The following is a 19,858-nucleotide window of genomic DNA, read 5'->3' on the forward strand; positions in this document are numbered from 1 at the left end:
GCATTTGTAGGTAGAAACCAGAAGGGCAATATCAATGTTAAAGGAGGCTAAAAGTTTTTAAATTTTTTTTTAAATTTCAGTATCAAGTTAAGACAGCCAATTGATTTTTCTACAGGACTTAAAAATTGGCTTACTTTCTCTGATATGTTAATTGGTGTTCAATTTGTGTGGGTTTTTTTGTTTGTTTTTTTGTTTTGTTTTTATTTCGGAGAGAGGAAGGGAGAGGGAGATAGAGATAAAAACATCAGTAATGAGAATCATCAGATGGCTGCCTCCTATATACCCCCTACTGGGGATGGAGCCCGCTATCCAGGCATGTGCCCTGACGGGGAATCGAACTGTGACCTCCTGGTTCATGGGTCGACACTCAACCACTGAACCACACCAGCCTGATGGTGTTCATTCTTTAAAAAGAAAAAAATTATATCAAAACCAGCCTCATACAGCTGGGCTTGGATGTTTGCCCATATTTCAGATTTTGATTTTGTTTTAATTTAAAAGAGGAGGAGAATGAAGTGATACTTTGCATCTTTAGTTCTGAAAACACAGTAAATTTTTAGTTTTACTATGATGCCTATTGTATTCATTTAAAAACACTAGATACCTACTGTGTGTTAATTACCATGATATTTGGTAGAAATACAACAAGGAATAAATATGTGTAGCTTTGGAGGACGGTTGTTGAGGAGACACTATTCAGGCAGATAAATAATTACAGTGTAGTGTGAGAAGTTTTAAATATGTGTACGTACAAAGAGTATGAAATCATAGGAGGGAGTTACTCTGCTTAATTTTTTTTGTCAAAACTATGTAAATAAATCCCAGTTCTGCTCTTTATGCTAGCTGCTGAGAACTTTGCTAATGCTGTTTAAATACCATTGATAAGTATGAGGTTGAACCTGTGCAGTTACCATTATTGGCAGTTATATATGGTTTAACCCTAATAGTATTTCAGTATGGCAGTTAAAACAAGAAAATAAAACATTGTTAATTTCTTTTGCCAATACTGTATGTCATTGTTGGATAATATTTTATTAAAATCAAGCTTTGTGTTGACTAAATGTACCATTTTCGGAAAACATTTTTAAAAGTTTAGCTTGGGCCCTAACCGGTTTGACTCAGTGGCTAGAGCGTCGGCCTGCAGACTGAAAGGTCCCAGTTTCGATTCCAGTCAAGGGCATGTAACTTGGTTGCGGGCACATCCCCAGTGGGAGGTGTGCAGGAGGCAGCTGATCGATGATTCTCATCGATGTTTCTACCTCTCTATCCCTCTCCCTTCCTCTCTGTAAAAATAATCAATAAAATATATTTTTTTAAAAAGTTTAGCTTGGTTTCTCTTTTTAAGATAATATATATGAAAGAATTTATTAACTAGAAATTGCTATGCCCTTATAAGTTATTTATTAATTCTTTATAATTGTGAAAATATAATTATTTGGAAAGTCTTGCTTTCAAAGTTTGATTCCTTACAAACATTTATTGAGTTCCAGAACGACAAATTCAGTTCAGTGTTTGCTCCTAAGGAGGTCAGTCTGGTACTAGGGATAGCACGTATTTAGTTACAAAGAATGTGGGAGGCAACACAGGATAGAATCATGATTTTCCAAATTTATCTTAGCACTGTAAACTTTTACTCAAAAACTTGTGCACAGAAACCCAATACATAAACAGATAAAAAGGGAGTCCTGCCTGTTTGGCCTCCTTTCTGTTCTCATTCCTGCTGTTTGAAACCATTGATGTGGGAGCAAAAACCAAACCTGGTTTGAATCTGGGCCCTGCTACTACCTAGCTATTTGACCTTGGATACATGACCTAACCTTAGTGAACTTGTTTCCTCATCTGTTAAATGAGGATATTAGTTTCTTTGCTGGGTGTTGGAAGAATTGAACATTGTAGAAGAGGGACTTAGGATGTAATGGCATTCAGTAAACGTACCTATTAGGATTATATGGACACTAGAGGCCCAGTGCACGAAATTCGTGCACTGGTAGAGTCCCTAGCGGCTGCCGGGTACCAGCCAGGTACTCCCTCCCTTCCCCCGGCCACCTGTCCCCCGCCGCTGCCACTGGCCACCGCCTGCGGGGGCCCAATAGCCCCGCTGATCGCCCCACCACTGTCCAGCTCCCAGGCACTGAGAGAGCAGGGCAGCAGCCCCGCCCCCCCACCGCCACTGCTGGTCACCCTGCAATCGGATCAGTGGGGCATTGGGCCCCCGCCTGGCTCCCTCAGCGCTTGGGAGCTCAGTGGCAGTGGGGCGAATGGATCAGTGGGGCGATCAGCCCCCACCAGGTGACCAGTAGCTCACACCTGCCTTAGCCTGGTGCCACCCACTCACCTGCTCCACCATCCCACCCCAGTCCCACTCTTGTCGGGCCCATTGGGGCCTGCAGTGCCTCCACTGCCACCTGCTGCCAGCGCAACATGGCCAACGCCCGCCATGTTTCACGCTGCCCCCTGGTGGTCAGCACACATTATAGCAAGTGGTCAAACTCCCAGCAGGACTCTTGGTAGAGGGGACAATTTGCATATTAGGCCTTTATTATATAGGATGACACAGTGAGACTAAAGAAGAGGACGCCTACCTCTGCCAAGGGGGGGAATGGGCTGGCCAAGGAGGGCTTCACAGGGTGGTGATAGGCCTCCTTCAGGCTGAATCTTAAAGGGGGATGGAAAATTGAAAGATACGAGGTGTACCGGTTAATAATGGCCGATTTTGTAATAAAAGAAAACACGATAATTTCACAAGAAACATCAAAAGTGCTTTATTCAAAGTAATGTCCATCGCTAGCTACACATTTCCCCATCTTTCAGGTAATTTGTGGAAACCGTCCCAATAGAGCTTTACTTGTTTTGAGGCAAACCATTCAGAGACCCAATTTTCCACTTCTTCGTATGTTTTGAAGTGTTGCTCAGAAAGTGCGTGTGCCACCAATCGGAACAAGTGGTAATCTGAAGGAGCAAGGTCTGGTAAATACAGCGGGTGGGCTAATACTTCCCAGGCAAGATCTTTTAACGTGTCTTTAACTGGTTTTGAAGTGTGTGATGGTATGTCATCATGAAGCAAATTTATTTTGCCATGTCTTCTGGCCCATTCTGGTCGTTTCACAATCAACGTATGGTTCAAATTGATTATTTGTTGTCGGTAGCGATCAGTATTAACGGTTTCACCTGGTTTTAGAAGCTCATAATACATCACACCTTCCTGATCCCACCAAACGCAGAGCATTGTCTTCTTTCCGAAGCGATTTGGCCTTGCAGTCGATGTTGATGGTTGACCTGGATCAATCCATGATTTTGTGCATTTGGGATTCTCAAAATAAATCCAGTTTTCATCACCAGTCACAATTCGACGCAAAAAAGGTTTTCGTGCCGTTGAAGCAACATTTTACTGATGACTTAGGTTTTCTATTTGTCTTACCTTCAGTTGATGTGGCACCCATTTTCCTTCCTTTAAAATCTTTCCCATTGCTTGTAAATGATCGGAAATTGTTTGCTGAGCAATGTTTAATCTTTCTGCAAGTTGTTTTTGAGTTTGACACGCATCTTCATCCAATACTTGTAATTGTTGGTCTTCAAACTTTTTCGATTGACCTGGATGTCTTTGTCTTTCACATCAAAATCATCTCTTTTAAAGCATTTAAACAGCGTTCACAAGTATCTTGAGATGGAGTATGTTCACCATAAGCTTCCCAAAGTATTCAGCAACACTTTTCTTCAAAATAAAGTAATGAATTATAACTTCCCGCAAATGCTCTTTTTTGGCACAAAATTCGACATTTTTAAGTGTAAAAATATCTATGATGTTAACACTTTCAGCAAATTTGATATGTGAAGTTTTGAAGCTTGTTGTCAATACAACAGAATAGCATACATATCAAATTGCATATATATCAACATATGTGTAACTCCCATCTATTGAAAAAAATCCGCATTATTAACCGGTACATGTAGTATATGGATGAGGGATATGTATACCAAAGTAAAACATTTTAGTAATGAAGACTTCGGCATGTGGAATGCTACTTCATTATATCTGGAGATAAATGGCCTCCCCGGCATTCGGTGTAGCTTTTCCTTAACATTCTTTGACTCTCACTTTAGTATTAGGCTGGGCCAGGCTGGGTGAGGGTCTCTACTTACTTTCACTAATTAAATTGACTAGTTACCTAAAGGAAAAGGTACTCTAAATCTGAATTTGTGAGTTGTCTTGGTTATAATGTAATGATGCATTTATAGACAAATCCTTCCTAAAAGCAGTTGCATTCGTGTGTTGAAAATTAGGAATCTTTATGTCTGCCTCTAAGGTCTTAGTAAGTAAGTGTTTTTGTTTGTTATTTTAATGCCCAAGGTTCAGGTTAACAGTACTAATGCTATGGTACATTACAGGTGAATATAATTACTTTTACCTTTTTTGTTTTTAATCCTCACCCAAGAATATGTTTTTATTGATTTTTAGAGTGGGGGGGGGGCAGAGAAAGAGAGAGAAACATTACTTGGTTGCCTCCCGTATGGATCCTGACTAGGGATCAAACCCACAACCTAGGTATGTGCCATGATCCAGAATTGGACCTGCAACCTTTTAGTGTACAGAACGATGCTCCAACCAGGCTAGGGCTACTTTGAATTTTTGAGAGAGCTAGAAATTTAGTTTCTAGGAAAAGCTAATGAATCATAATTGCATACTTTTTCTGCCACAACAATGACATATCTTTTCTTCTTATAACAATCAAATTTTAGGCAAAACATTTCAATGTGTTAGGCTAACACATGAAGGAATCCTATATAATAAAAGCCTAATATGCTAAGTGTTCAGTTGTCAGGTTGTCTGTTCAATCAAAGCGTAATATGCTAATGATATGCTAAGGCTGCTCAACTGCTTGCTAAGACGTGCACTGTCCACCAGGAGGCAGATGCTCTGACTGGTAGGTTAGCTTGGACTGAGCAAGATGGGCAGGTCATGCCCTGGAGCCCTCCCGCAGTCCCTCCCTGGTCCTGATTGTGCACCGGTGCGGTTTCTCGGCCTGGCCTGCACCCTCTCGCAATCCGGGACCCCTCTGGGGATGTCGTAGAGCCAGTTCCGGCCCGATCCTGCAGGCCAGGCCAAGGGACCCCACTGGTGCAAGAATTCATGCATCGGGCCTCTAGTATTAAATAAAATGGATGAGACAGAAACTAAGAGTGATGTATATGCATAAAATCAGATAGTACTATGTACCAGGCACTCTTCTAAGTACATGGGCCAACTCATTTAATCTGCCTGGCAAACTGTGAAATAAATATTACTATTATCTTTTTTGTCTAGTTTAGGGGTTTTGCAAACTATGGCTGGCAAGCCAGATCCTGCCTGCTACTTGTTTTTGTACAGCCTGTGAGCTAAGAATGATTTTTTTTACAATTTTAGTGGTTGAAAAAAAGCAAAAAAAATTTTTTGTACAATTTTACTTTATAAGATTTTTATAAAATTTATTTTGTAAAATAGTTTGTAAAGTTAAAATTGTAACTTACTAATTTCTAAAAATGATATGAAATTTGGCCCTGGCTGGTGGGGTTAGTGGTTAGAAGCATCATCCTGTGGTGCACTGGTGGGTCCTCGGTTCCATTCTCTGGTCAAGGCATATACTCCGGTTGTAGGTTCTATCTCTGGTCCAGGTGCTTACGGGAGGCAACTAATTGCTGTATCTCTCTCACATGTTTCTTTCTCTCTCCCTCTCCCTTCTCTCTAGAATCAATGGAAAAAACATAACCTTGGGTGAGGATTAAAAAAAATATGAAATTCAAATTTTAGTGTGCATAAAGTTTTATTGGTACAGAGACACACCTGTTACTTTACATATTGTTTATTGTTGTTTTCTTGCTACAGAAATTGTAAGGTTGTCAAAACCGGGAATATTTACTGTCTAGCTTTTTATAGAAAGTTTGTTGACCCCTGGCCTAGATACAAAGGGGAGAAGATAAAAGCAACAAAGTTAATATTACATGTAAATACATGTAAAAGAATGCATCTTTATTAGTATATACCAGGAAGATTAGATAATTATATAATGAGAAAGCCAACTATTTTTTTGAAGGATTAAAACTGTTAATAAAAGCTTAACTATAATGATAAATGCTTATTTATATCATAATGTTGGCTTGACCTTTTTTTCCTGTTAATAGATCTCTTTAAGATATACCTGAGTTGTAAATATTTCTTTGAATTTGAGTGACAGTTGTAATTACCATTGAAATCTTAGTACCTTGGTCTCACAATTTGATATTTGTCTATGGATCCCAGTTAATACTTTCTGACACTGTCCCTTTGTAATATTGCTTTTGACCCTTTAGGACTAGCTATAATTTGAGCACGTGCATCAAAATCACCTGGAGAAATTTTAAAAATTTAGATGCCTCCTCAGAACCTCTGAGGGTAAGGCCCCATCATGATTATATTCAGAAAGTTCCTCGGGTGGTTTGTGTGTGTGTGTGTGTGTGTGTGTGTGTGTGTGTGTGTGTGTGTGTGTGTGTGTGTGTGTCAGGGTGTCAGGGGTGGGGGGGATCAGGTGGTTTTAACGGATAGGTCTAGTTAAGATCCATAGTTACTTCGATCTTAAACTATTTTAGTAAATCCAGTTTGCACAAAATACACATGTTCTCAGAGGTGTTATTCCTTTTTTTAAATATATTTTTTATTGATTTCAGAGAAGGGGGAGGGAAAGAGAAACAGAAACATCAATGATGATAGGGAATCATTGATCGGCTGCCTCCTGCACACACACCCCACACTGGGGATAGAGCCAGCAACCCGGGCATGTGTCCTGACCAGGAATCAAACTGTTACCTCCTAGTTCATAGGTTGATGATCAGCCACTGAGCCACACTGGCCGGGTGAGACCTGCTTTTTTGATCCTTCTACTCTTCTATTTTTCTTTCCTGTTTTCACTTTCTGCACAATGCAGTTTAGGTTTTGTTTGATCCATTATTTCACCTCTGATTATGCATTCCTCACACATACCTTACAAATCCTCAGCCCAACCCTAGATCTCTAAATAGGCATATTTTCTGTGTCTGCTTAGTAAAGAAAAACCACATGTCTTTGTACATTGGTACCACTAAAATTTCAGTTTCCCGTCTAAAAAATGTTCTTCCTGTTGAATTTCTTTGCTCTCCATAGCAGCTATTTCAAGCCTCTTAAAGCCTTCTTCCTTACCCTGCCTACTCAGCAAATGACCTGACTTCCCATTTTCCCGAAATATAAAAACATATTTGTGCCCTAGCCAATGTGGCTTGGTCAGGTGTCATCCCATGCACTGAAGGGTTGTCGGTTCTATACCCAGTCAGGGTATGTGTTTAGGTTGCAGGCTTGATTCCTGGTTAGGGGGTGCAGGAGGCAGCTGGTCAATGTTTCTCTTTTTCCCCTCTCCCTTACTCTTTCTCTAAAAATCAATTAAAAATCTTAAAAACACACATATTTGCATCTTTTTTTCTTTCTAACACAGTGGAAGAGGTGACCCATCTTTATGTGTAAGACTTGTACATGTGGATCGTATTCCTTTCTCTTCCTCTTCCCTTAGCTCCTTGTTTCATTTAAAAAAAAAAATGTATTGCCCTAACCGGTTTGGCTCAGTGGATAGAGCGTCAGCCTGCGGACTGAAGGGTCCCAGGTTCGATTCTGGTCAAGGGCATGTACCTTGGTTGCGGGCGCATCCCCAGTAGGGGGTGTGCAGGAGGCAGCTGATCTATGTTACTCTCTCATCGATGTTTCTAACTCTCTATCCCTCTCCTTTCCTCTCTGTAAAAAATCAATAAAATATATTTAAAAAAATAAATAAATAAATAAAAATGTATTGATTGATTTGAGAGAGAATATGAGAGATTATTTGTTGTTCTACTTATTTATGCATTCATTGGTTGATTCTTATATGGACCCTGACTAGAGATCAAACCTGCAACCTTGGCTTATCAGGAGGATACACCTAACTAAACTGAGCTACTCGGCCAGGGCCTCCCTCTGATTTAAAAAAAAAAAAAAAAATAGACTTTATTATAGAAAATACCAGACCCATAAACAAAATTAGAGAATAGTGTGATGAACCCTCTTTGTACCCATTACCCAGCTTCAATAATTATCAACTCCAAGCCAATCTTATTTCATATATTTCCCACCATCTACTCTTTCCACCCAAATTTTTGAAGCAAATTCCAGGCATATAATTTAACTGATAAATTTTTAAAATATAAATTTTTATTGATTTTAGAGAAGAGATAGAAACATCAGTAATGAGAGAGGATCATTGATCAGCTGCCTTTTGCATGCCTCACACTGTGGTTCGAACCCACAACCCCAGGAATCTTAACTGTGACCTCCTGGTTCATTAGGTCAATGCTCAACCACTGAGCCACGCCGGCCAGCTTAACTGATAAACTTTTTTTAAAAAAAATATATTTCTTTATTGATTTCAGAGAGGAAGGGAGGAGCGATAGAAACATCAAGGATGAGAGAGAATCATGGATCGGCTGCCTCCTCTATGCCCCCCACTGGGGATCAAGCCCGCAACCCAGGCATGTGCCCTTGGCCGGAATCAAACCTGGGACCCTTCAGTCCGCAGGCCGACGCTCTATCCACCGAGCCAAGCCGGCGAGGGCCTGATAAACTTTTTATGTGTATTTCTAAAAGACTTAAAATAACCACAGTACTATTAATACTCTTGAAAAGTTCACAATTCTTTAATATCATTAGATATCAGGTCAGTGTTCAAATTTCCCCAAATGTTTATTCACTGGTTTGTTTATTTTACAAATAATTATTTTACAAGTGATTTTTTGAATCCGGATCTAAATAAGATCTATAAATTGCAATTGTTTGATATGTCACTTCTCTTTTAATATATAGGTTTGCCTTCTTCTTTCTTGGAATTTATTTAAAGAAATTGGGTAATTTATAGGGCTCTTCACAGTCTGGATATTGCTGGATATATCCCATGGTGTCCTTAACATATTTTTCTGCCCTCTATACTTCATTCAAATTGGTAGTTGAAGCCAGATATTTGAACAGATTCAAATTTGATTTTCTGGCAAGAATACTTTATAGGTTGTATAGTGTTATTTTATCAAAGGGTAGATAAATCATGTCTAGTTGTCTGCCTTTAGTTGATTAGGGTGAGAAAATGGTGATTTTAAAATTCTTAATTCCTTTCTTCATTTTCCCTGTGTCCTTTTTTTTTTCTTTCTACCATTACCATTTAAGCATGTTGCTTGGTTGAAATGGGAAAAAAAAAAACCACACACACAACAATAACCACCACCAGAAAAATGGCTTTTCTACATTTCCACCTCTTTCTGAGATATTTATGGTATCATCTTTAATACCTCTCTTTGTACTAGTCAACCCACTTAAATATGGTTTTTGCCATGTTAAAACCATGTCCCTACCATTTTGCTAAATCCATCCTCATCAAAGCTATCAGTGATCTCTATACTTAATGGAGCAGACCCATTTCATACCTCATTTTGCTTAATAGTTGGATAACTTAAGATACTGTGGATTGTCTCCTTTTTTTTTTTTTAAATATATTTTATTGATTTTTTACAGAGAGGAAGGGAGAGGGAGAGAGAGTTAGAAACATCGATGAGGGAGAAACATCCATCAGCTGCTTCCTGCACACCCCCCACTGGGGATGTGCCCGCAACCAAGGTACATGCCCTTGACCAGAATCGAACCTGGGACCCTTGAGTCCGCAGGCTGACGCTCTATCCACTGAGCCAAACCGGTCAGGGCTTGTCTCTCCTTCTTGAAATACTTTCTTGGCTTCTGGGACATAGTCTCTCCTGTTTTTATTTTTACCTCTTTAATTGCTTTCTCTTAGCCTCAGTTGTAAATTCGAGGTTTTTGTTGTTGTGTTTTAAGTGTTGGTGTTGCTCTGTCTGGCTCTGCTGCTCTTGCTGTATACATTCTCCATGGGACAATCTCATCCATTGTCATGGCTTCAATTATTTCATCTCTAAGTCGATAAGTACTAAACCTTAATTTCTATAAGTTGGGTCTCTTCAGACCTGACTTGTTTGTACAACTTCCTACTAGAAATCTCACAGGCACCTTGGAGTTAACATATCTAAAATGGAATGAATCATACTTTCCTCATCCCCTCATACATTTTTTTGTTCAACTTAGTTCTAAGCCAGGAATCTCTGGAAGTTACCTTAGACTCCTTGCTGACTTTTCTCTCTCACTTTCTTGCCCACATGTAGTCACCAACCTTGTAAGATTTCCCTGGTAAGTAACTTAAATTCATCTAATTCTCCATATATTGCTGCTATTCTAGTGTGAATTCCTGTCATCTGTCATCTTCATTACTGCAAGCCTCTTATCTGGTCTCTTCCTTTCCAGTCTCTCTGGTCCATTCTTCATTATAAAAGTGAGAACGATTTCATCTAAAGACTCCCCATTGCTCCTAGGACAAATTGTAAAGACCTAAGCTTGTTTTGTGATCAAGCCCCTGCTAACCTGCTCAGTTTCATCCTGAGTCATCACCCCCTGTGTGGTAACACTTGTCACACTTTTCACACTGTTTCAATTACTCGTTCTTGGATTACTCTTCCAGTAGACTGCCAGTGTTCCCCCCATGTCCCACGTTGTTCAGGGTTCAGGTTCAGGGTTCGGGCTCTGGAGGAGGACGCACGCAAATGAAAGAGACTAGAAAATATTAATTTGGAAATATTGGGGGCCAGGCGGGAGCCCAGCTCAAGAGGAAGGACTCTGCTTTGCTCCGGCCTAGCATCCCTTTTATTCAGGTTTTGGGATACACCCATAGCCCTTAGGCAGGCAATTCCAATGACAGCCCATCAGTAAGGATTTACATAAAACTAAAAGGTGGAAGTTGCTTTAGCTACCATTGTCTCAACTAAACAGTGGGTGGTTGGCTCTGACCTTTCAGAACCTTCAAGGTTAACCAGCCTTCAGTGTTCCTTGTCCACACCTCTGCTAGTGAAGGCAATGAGCGGCTTCCCTAACTTCTTGAGTGTAAAGACCAAGTTTCCCCCCTCATTTAACCTGGTGCCTGGCACATACATAGTACCTGTTTTATAAATGTTTGCTGAATTAATAAATTAACTTATGCAGTGGTTGAGAATCGACCTATGAACTAGCAGGTCATGGTGCGATTCTGGTCAGGCCATATGCCCGGGTTGTGGGCTCAATTCCTAATGTGGGGCATGCAGGAGACAGCTCATCAGTGATTCTCTCTCATCATTGATGTTTCTCTTTCCCTCTCCCTTCCTCTCTGAAATCAATTTGAAAAAAAACTTAAAATTTTTTAACTTATGCAATAGTACATCAGTATACATTCAGTGATTTGTTTATATCTTGTTTTTATTGTTATTAGATCACCCCTGTATTCTGGTACTGCTAATTTTGTACATTGATTTGCTTTATTGGTGAGAAGCAGTCTCTCCATAATTAAATTAGACCATGTAATGTACATACATAGTGGATTTTTGCATGTTCCTTTTTTCACTTTGATTTATATTAATTCTCTGTCAGTGTATTATCACTGTCCCAGTTAATAGAAACCTGTAGACAGTTCAAATAATCACCACCATCAAATTATTCTTACCCTATTGTGACCTTTGTCAGAGTGTATGAGACCCTAGATGCTTTAACTTGGTGACAATTAAGGATTAGAAAAGTGAGGCTTAAATAACTAGGAATTGTTAAATAACAAAGAGGGATGGTTTTCTGGGTTGTCCATTGTGTTTGGTTCTCAATCCCCTAATTTATTACTAATTTATTGGTGATTTAGACATACTAGTAGTGGTAATGATGGTTTTTAGCTATCATTTTGAGCTAGCTGGCCTTCAGGTCGGAAGAATCACTAAAGACAATAAAATCCCTGATTATATTTACTAGAATTGCTCAATGGAGAAGGATCTCCATTTAAATGGAAGCTGCCATTGGGAATATCTGAGTGATCACTTTGTGATTCAGGACTCGTATTTAAAACCTGGGTTTGCTCATTTTTCCTGGACTAGCTTATATACCACCGTATCCTCGGTGCCTGGAATAGTGCCTGCTAAGGCTTGAAAAATGTAGTAAAGAAGTGCTCTTTGTCTCCTCTGTCCATGTTTTGTCTCTTGATATATTGATGGAACCAGAGAACCTCTATTAGATGTTAATTTAATTTCATTTAGAGGATGATTTTCTATTTCTTTAAAGTGTCTCTTCCAATTGAATTTTGTATATACCAGTTCTCTGGATTTTAAGTAAGATTGCCTCAGATATATTTCCTAAATACAATAAAAATTCTACCCAGTTATTTTTGTACATGATAAGACAAACTATTTTTTTTTGTAAATTGGGAGATTTGAAGAATAATTCTTTAAAAAAGCTTGATTTTTCTTACTTTTACCTACATTTACTCTAATTAAACTAAGCACAATACATTGATTTTATAGCGTTTTAAGTATAAAGAAAGGGCTCTGAAATACTAAGTAATATCTAAAAATTAGGTTAGAGAATTAGATTACTGTCAGTACATAAAATCTTAGGTAGTTCATTCAGTTTTTTATTTTCTTTTTATTTTTAAAACATGCTTCTAAAGGACACAATAAAAATAATATTAAACTTATTTCTTAATTATATGTATTAGTTAACAGGGCGTTAGATTACTAAATAGTTTATTTACATTTAAATATTAGCTATTCTAAGATTATTGGTGACTAATATTTAATCTTGTAGGTTACTTCAGGTTGGTACCTTTTAACACTTGATGAAATTATCTGTCATACCTTTTTCAGATTATAGCTTTTTTGTAAATTAGAATCTTAATTTTTTTGGTCTTTTTTAAAAATTAAATTTATTGCAGTGACATTGGTCAATATGAACATATAGGTTTAAGGTGTGGGTTTCTATGTTACAAGATCTGTATATTGCACCATGTGCCCACCACCCAAAGTCACATCTCTTGTCACCATCCCCCTTGACCCCCCAACCCCTTCCCTCTGGCAACCACTACAGTGCTGTTTGTGTTCACGAGTTTCAGTTTTATATCCCACACTAGAGGCCTGGTGCATGGATTCGTGCACTGGTGGGGTCCCTTGGCCTGGCCTGTGGGGATCAGGCCGAATCCGGCAGTCCAACATCCCCTGAGGGGTCCCCGATTGCGAGAGGGCGCAGGCATGTTTCCATGCCTGTGCGTTGAACATCTGCCCCCTGGTAGTCAGTGTGCATCATAGCTACCAAATAGTCACTTAGGTGAAGTGAAATCATATGGTTCTTAGCCTTTTCTGACTGACTTATTTCCCTTAGCATAATGTTCTCAAGGTCCATCCATGTTGTTACAAATGGCACTATTTCATCCTTTCTTATGGCTGAGTAGTATTCCGTTTTATATATGTACCACATCCTTTATTATTTTACTTTAAGTGAAAATTAAAATTATAGTCTTCTAGAGAACTTACACGTTTTGTTTTTCTTAATAATATATTTTTATTGATTTCAGAGAGTCAGGGAGAGGAAGAGAGAGAGAGAAACATCAGTGATAAGAGAATCATTGATTGGCTGCTTCCTGTACACCCCCTACAGATGATTGAACCTGCATACTGGGCATGTGCCCTGACCGGCTAGGAATCGAACCATGGCCCAGAGGTTGACACTTAACGCCAGGCAGAGAAGTTACATGTTAATATTTGAAATTTAATAAAATTAGTATCAAAATCCGGTGGGTGACTGGTAGGGACTAGGTAAATTTAAAAATAGTGCTTCCCTAGCCAGTTTGGCTCAGTGAATAGAGTGTGGGCCTGCGGACTGAAGGGTCCTGGATTAAATTCCGGCCAAGGGCATGTGCCTGGTTGCAAGTTTGATCCCTGGCCCTGGGGGTGAGTGCAGAAGGCAGCCAATCGACATATCTCTCTCACATCAGTGTTTCTCTCTTTCTGTCTCTCGCCCTCCTTTCTGTTCTCTCTAAAAATCAATGGAAAATTATCCTCGAGTGAGGATTAACAAAAAAGTAAATAATAAATAAAAATAGTGCTGAAAACTATTAGATAATTTAAAATGCATAAAATATTTTATATTTTTGGCATTTTCATAGTAGGTTGAAAATATCACCTAAAATTCATATTAGCATCACAATAAACCTCATCTTTGAAAGTGTGTTGTATTGCAAGTAATAATTTAGAAGTAATTTAAATTCTAAATGAAAGAAATAATCTTTTTTCTCTTTTTCCTTAGGTGGAATGAATCTAACTTGCTGAATATCTCCTGGTTACTGGTTGAATTCACTTATAAAAGAATCATCTTCCCCTGCGTGGAAGTCACTTAGTGGAATATTTAATTACAAATCCAGGGATTGCAAAGCCTTTTGATTTCCCAAAGGAAGGGGACATACCACTATATCAAATAAGCTTGACATTACAGCCAAAATGGTGCTGTCCCAAAGACAACGAGATGAACTGTAAGTTTCTATGTGTGTGTGTGAAAATATTCTCTCATAAAGGACAAAGTAGTAAATTAAAATACAGCTTTAGGAGATCTACTTTCATATTAAAACTATTGTTAGGAGTGTTTAAATATTGATGTGGGCATGTAGGTCTGATTTTAAAACTGGGGCTTACTTTGACAGCACTATTTATCTTGTGACCTTATTGTGTATAAATTTAAAGCAAATCAAGTTAGTTGGGATAAGTTTTATCTCAAGTTTGTCTTAAATATATTATTATGTTCATTTGGAAGATAGGTGCTTCAAAACACTTCTAAATTATTTTGTCTTGAACCATGTATTAGAAAAATAAAAGCTTTTTTGTTGTTGTTACTGCTAAGGCCTTTCCTTTGCCTTACTGTATTTTTTATCATCCTTTGACTCTTACAGGATTTGAACTTTATGAGGTGGCTAACATGATAGTTAATGCAAGTGCATTAACTAGATAGACATGAAAACGATTTGATCATTGCTATATAGGATTTTCTAGCATTCTATTTTTGTACGTGAAGAATATAGTGAAAAATATTTAGTTTTGTGTTCTAAGCTTTTAAAATTTCCTGTGGCTTTTAAAAAAACTATATAATTGGGAATAATTTCAAATTTATAGATTAGCAAGATTAGTACAAAGAATATTTATGTACATTTTATCCAAATTCGCCTATTGGTAACATTTTGTATCATTTGCACTCTGTAGCTCTGTGTGTGTGTGGGAGGGGGGTGTTGTGTGTGGGGGGGGGTGTGTGTGTGTAGAGAGAGTAAGTTGCATACATCAAGGTCCTTTCTCTGAGATACTTTAGTACACAGTTCCTAAGAATAAGGATATTCTTGTATAAAACCAAGTACAGTTAGCAATTTCAGTAAATTTAAAACTTTGAAACAATACTTTTATTTAATCTCTCTTCCATACTTGAATTTTGTCAGTTGACCCAATAATGTCCTTTATGGCAATATTTTAATCCTCTCTAGTACACCATCCGGTCCAGGATTAGGTATTGTGGTCAGTTGTCATAAGTGTCATTTAATCTGAAACATTTCCTCAACCTTTCTTGCTTTGAAGACAGTTAGATAAAAATACATGTGTTTTTTTTATAATCCTCACCCGAGGATATTTTTCCATTGGTTTTTAGAGAGTGGAAGAGAGGGGAAAAGACAGAGAGAAATATCAATGTGAGAGAAACACATCGATTGGTTGCCTCCTGCAGGCACCCCAACCAGGGCCCAGCCAGGGAGGAGCTTGCAACTGAGGTACGTGCCCTTGACTGGAATCGAACCTGGGATCCTTGGCTCTAGAGGCTGGTGCTCTGTCCACTGAGCCAAACTGGCTAGGGCTCAACACTTTCATTCTTTCTACATTTGCTAGTCAGCACTAAGTATTTTACTGTATTCAAGGGATCTTTTTCTCCTTTTTGTTGACTTTTCATTATTGGTATGAACTCATGGGTTCTTATATTTTCAACAGTTTCTTCATTCACTATTATACTTACTGCTTTGGTGTGTAGATTGTTCTAGGTTGTACTCTAGGACAGGGGAGAGACATCAATATGAGAGAAACACATCTATTGGTTGCCTCCTGCATAGGCCCCGACTAGGGCCAGCTATGGAGCCTGCAGTCCAGGTATTTACCCTTGACCGAACTCGAGACCCTTCAGTCTGCAGTCCAACACTCTATCCACTGAGCCAAACGGACTAAGGGCTTATCTGTCATCTTGACCCCAAGCTGATACTCTTCTTTTGGTATAGACCTTCAGATTTTAAAAGCTTTAAGTTGAGGAAAGGTCATTTTTCCACAGTTCAGTTCTCTGAAAACTTCCATCTCCCACTGAAAGTCATAGTCTAGGAGTAAAGCGATCATATGCTAGACCTTCAGGGCCAATTAGAAAGTCATCATGTACACTTGCATTGGTCAACCTTATTTACCACAAGGCTGAAAATGCACAGTCCTGAAAAAGGTGGCTTCCCTATGCACACATGTAACATTTCAAAAGGAGAGGGCAGTCTGAAGGAGGCTGAGGTTTGATCACCAAAAGTCAGCACAATGAAAACAAACAATAATGAATAATGGGCACTAGAATTCAAATTACTAGATGTTTTAAAGCAGGGGTGGGGAACCTTTTTTCTGCCAAGGGCCATTTGGATATTTATAACATTATTCATTATTCCCAGGCCATACAAAATTATCAACTTAAAAGCCTGGTGTGGCTCAGTGGTTGAGTGTCGACCTATGAACTAGGAGGTTAGGGTTCAATTCTGGGTCAGGGCACAGGCCCTGGTTGCGGGCTTGATCCCCAGTAGGGGGCAGTGTGCAGGAGCCCGCTGATCAATGATTATCTCTCATCATTGATGTTTCCTCTCTCCCTCTCCTTTCCTCTCTGAAATCAATAAAAATGTTTAAAAATAAAAAAGAAGCCTGCTATATTTGGCCAAACATTTAATTAACTCACCCCTAATGCCTTGGCAGAGCCAGACCAAATGATTTACCGGCCTTATATGACCCTCTGGCTGGGCAGTTCCCACCCTTGTTTTAAAGAGATGGAAGAGGGGTGTCAGTTTTCAATTTCATTTTGAACACCACATTACAAAATTATTTTTAAAAATAAATGATTGAGGGAAAATAAAATAAAAATATCTAAACCGTTGAATGACTCTCTCCCTGTTTGTTCTTTTTTTTTTAAAAAAAAAAAAAACACAACCTTTATTGTTCAGATTATTACAGATGTTCCTCTTTTTTCCCCCATAGCTCCTCTCCACCTGATTCCCCTCCTCCCCCACCCCATGCCCTTAACCCTCGCCACTGTCCTCATCCATAGGTGTAAGATTTTTGTCCAATCTCTTCCCGCACCCCTCACACCCCCTTCCCCCCCCGAGAATTGTCAGTCCATTCCCTTTCTATGCCCCTGATTCTATTATATTCACCAGTTTATTCTGTTCATCAGATTTTTTATTGACTTGATTTTTAGATTCACTTGTTGATAGATATGTATTTGTTGTCACTTTGTTGTTCATAATTTTTATCTTTACCTTTTTCTTCTTCTTCCTCTTCCTAAAGAATACCCTTCAGCATTTCATATAATCCTGGTTTGGTGGTGATGAACTCCTTTAGCTTTTTCTTATCTGTGAAGCTCTTTATCTGACCTTCAATTCTAAATGATAGTTTTGCTAGGTAGAGTAATCTTGGTTGTAGTTCTTGCTGTTCATCACTTTGAATATTTCTTGCCACTTCTTTCTGGCCTGCATAGTTTCTGTTGAGAAATCAGCTGACAGTCGTATGGGTACTCCCTTGTAGGTAACTGTTTTTCTCTTGCTGCTTTCAAGATTCTCTCTTTGTCTTTTGCCCTTGGCATTTTAATTATGATGTGTCTTGGTGTGGTCCTCTTTGGTGTTCTTTTTTTAAAATTTTTTTTATAGATTTTTTTTTTACAGAGAGGAAGGGAGAGGGTAGAGAGTTAGAAACATTGATGAGAGAGAAACATTGATCAGGTGCCTCCTGCACACCCCCTACTGGGGATGTGCCCGCAACCAAGGTACATGTCCTTGACCGGAATCGAACCTGGGACCCTTCAGTCTGTAGGCCGATGCTTTATCCACTGAGCCAAACTGGCTATGGCTCCCTATTTGTTCTTGATAAAACTTCAATCACATCTTCTAGCTCCATTCCCAGTTCTTTTGAAGTGTGGTTATCAGCAATTCTCTGACCTTCAAAGAGAAACCTGAGTGAATTAATTGGAAATTCCTGTCTTTGACACTGTGAATCTTTGTGTTACTTGAGATTTGTTGTCATTTTTACTTTGAAGTGAATCTCACTGCTATACTGTCCAATTACTTTGAGTTTAATGTATTCTTCTTATCCCACAAGTCCTCAGTTAAAGGTTTGCCTCCTGATCAGACATGGTTGATGGTGGCTTCACCCAGGGTCTTCGCACAGTTGCAGCCTTGGGTAGTCAAACCTCACTCCAGGGTTTACAAATCCATCTCTTTTCCCCATGGCACAACACTGAGTCTGGAGGGACTTCTGCTATGTCTCCTATGAGATGACTTGTTTTAAGGGATCTTCACTTGTATTCTTTAGGGCTTTACTTACTATGTGATGATTTTTCTTTATTTTGTTACTATCCCATCTAATCTGCTTGTATGCTCCTGACAAAATATGTCTTTTTAAAATACCACTTTCATTAAACTGCTTTTTCTTTTTTTTCTTTTTTAAATTTTTTTTAAAAATTTTTTTTTAAAAATATATTTTATTGATATTTTACAGAGAGGAAGGGAGAGGGATAGAGAACTAGAAACATCGATGAGAGAGAAACATCGATCAGCTGCCTCCTGCACACCTCCCACCAGGGATGTGCCCGCAACCAAGGTACATGTCCTTGACCGGAATCGAACCCGGGACCCTTGAGTCCGCAGGCCGACGCTCTATCCACTGAGCCAAACCGGTTTCGGCATAAACTGCTTTTTCTTAAGAATGTTTCTATCCTGTCTTTCCAGCCATTTCTCTCATCTTAATCTCATTTTCAATATTTATAGATATTAAATAGGTGGATTGCTTTTGGAACAATTTAAAATAATAACAGTGATTATAGGGGTCCTTGTCTTGTTCTTGACAGTGCAGATATTTCTAGGATTTTACTATTGACTATTATATTTGGTTGATGTTTTGAGAGATTTTTTTTAATTTCTTTAAAGATTTTTTTATAAATTATTAATGAGGTAGTATCTTTTGAAATCTTTTTTAATGTTAATAAAGACCTTTCCATTGTTAAGAAATGTTTTAAAATCAAGAATGTTGAAGAATTTGATCAGATGTACATTGAGATCTCCATCATGTACTATTCTCATTTCCTTTCTCCCCCTGCCTATAATGCCTTCTTTTTTCTTTTTTCTTTTTTCTTTTTTTCTTTTTTCTTTAAGGCCCAATTCACATCTTGCCTTTATAAAAAGATTCTTCCATTGAATCTCATTTCTCCCTTTTTAAATTAGGTTTCATATACTTTGGTAACTTTGGTTTGCTCCTCAGATGAATTTTCAAGTTCCTGCTGGATGGCAAGGGACAAACCTAATCCTCTTTTATTTTTCCTGGTATGAAGCTGGGAATATAACAGACATTCATCCTTGCCTCCTTCGTAGTTTTATAGTGAAAATTTGCTTTACATTTTAAAAAATGTAAATTTTCAACTTTCTCAATACATGATAGTATATTGGCTATTCTTCCTATTGTACAGCTTAACTTTTCCTTATGGGTTTTTTAAGTATGCAAAGTAATTTTTTACTGAATTCTAAATGGATCTCACAGTTAAATAAAATAAATGTCTTATAATTACTATAGACTTACATTAAGTTAGAGGGAAAGGGATAATATGTTTTAAAAGTTGCAAATTGTACTGAGGCAAAGTCTCCACCTCTCTGCAGAC

At 38.5% G+C, this 19,858-nt stretch overlaps 1 protein-coding gene and 1 pseudogene across 5 annotated transcripts in view; one reads left to right on the forward strand and one right to left on the reverse strand.

Annotated features, from left to right (window-relative positions):
• The window catches only part of PAFAH1B1 (platelet activating factor acetylhydrolase 1b regulatory subunit 1), a 133,471-nt gene that overhangs the window by 78,459 nt on the left and 35,154 nt on the right, over window positions 1–19,858 (forward strand). For all 4 annotated transcript variants that reach the window (XM_080681788.1, XM_080681787.1, XM_080681785.1 and 1 more), the window contains one exon: window positions 14,204–14,426. In XM_080681788.1, coding sequence (XP_080537914.1) covers window positions 14,395–14,426 — 32 coding nt within the window. In that variant the 5' untranslated portion in view covers window positions 14,204–14,394. The remainder of the gene's footprint in view (window positions 1–14,203; window positions 14,427–19,858) is intronic.
• Window positions 15,934–18,340, reverse strand: LOC308254271 (small ubiquitin-related modifier 1-like; annotated as a pseudogene). The gene is made up of 2 exons: window positions 18,001–18,340; window positions 15,934–15,970 (listed from the first exon to the last, which is right to left on the reverse strand). The product of its transcript is annotated as a small ubiquitin-related modifier 1-like (transcript).

The sequence above is a fragment of the Plecotus auritus genome (assembly GCF_963455305.1).
Source record: "Plecotus auritus genome assembly, chromosome: 7".
Lineage (NCBI taxonomy): Eukaryota > Metazoa > Chordata > Mammalia > Chiroptera > Vespertilionidae > Plecotus > Plecotus auritus.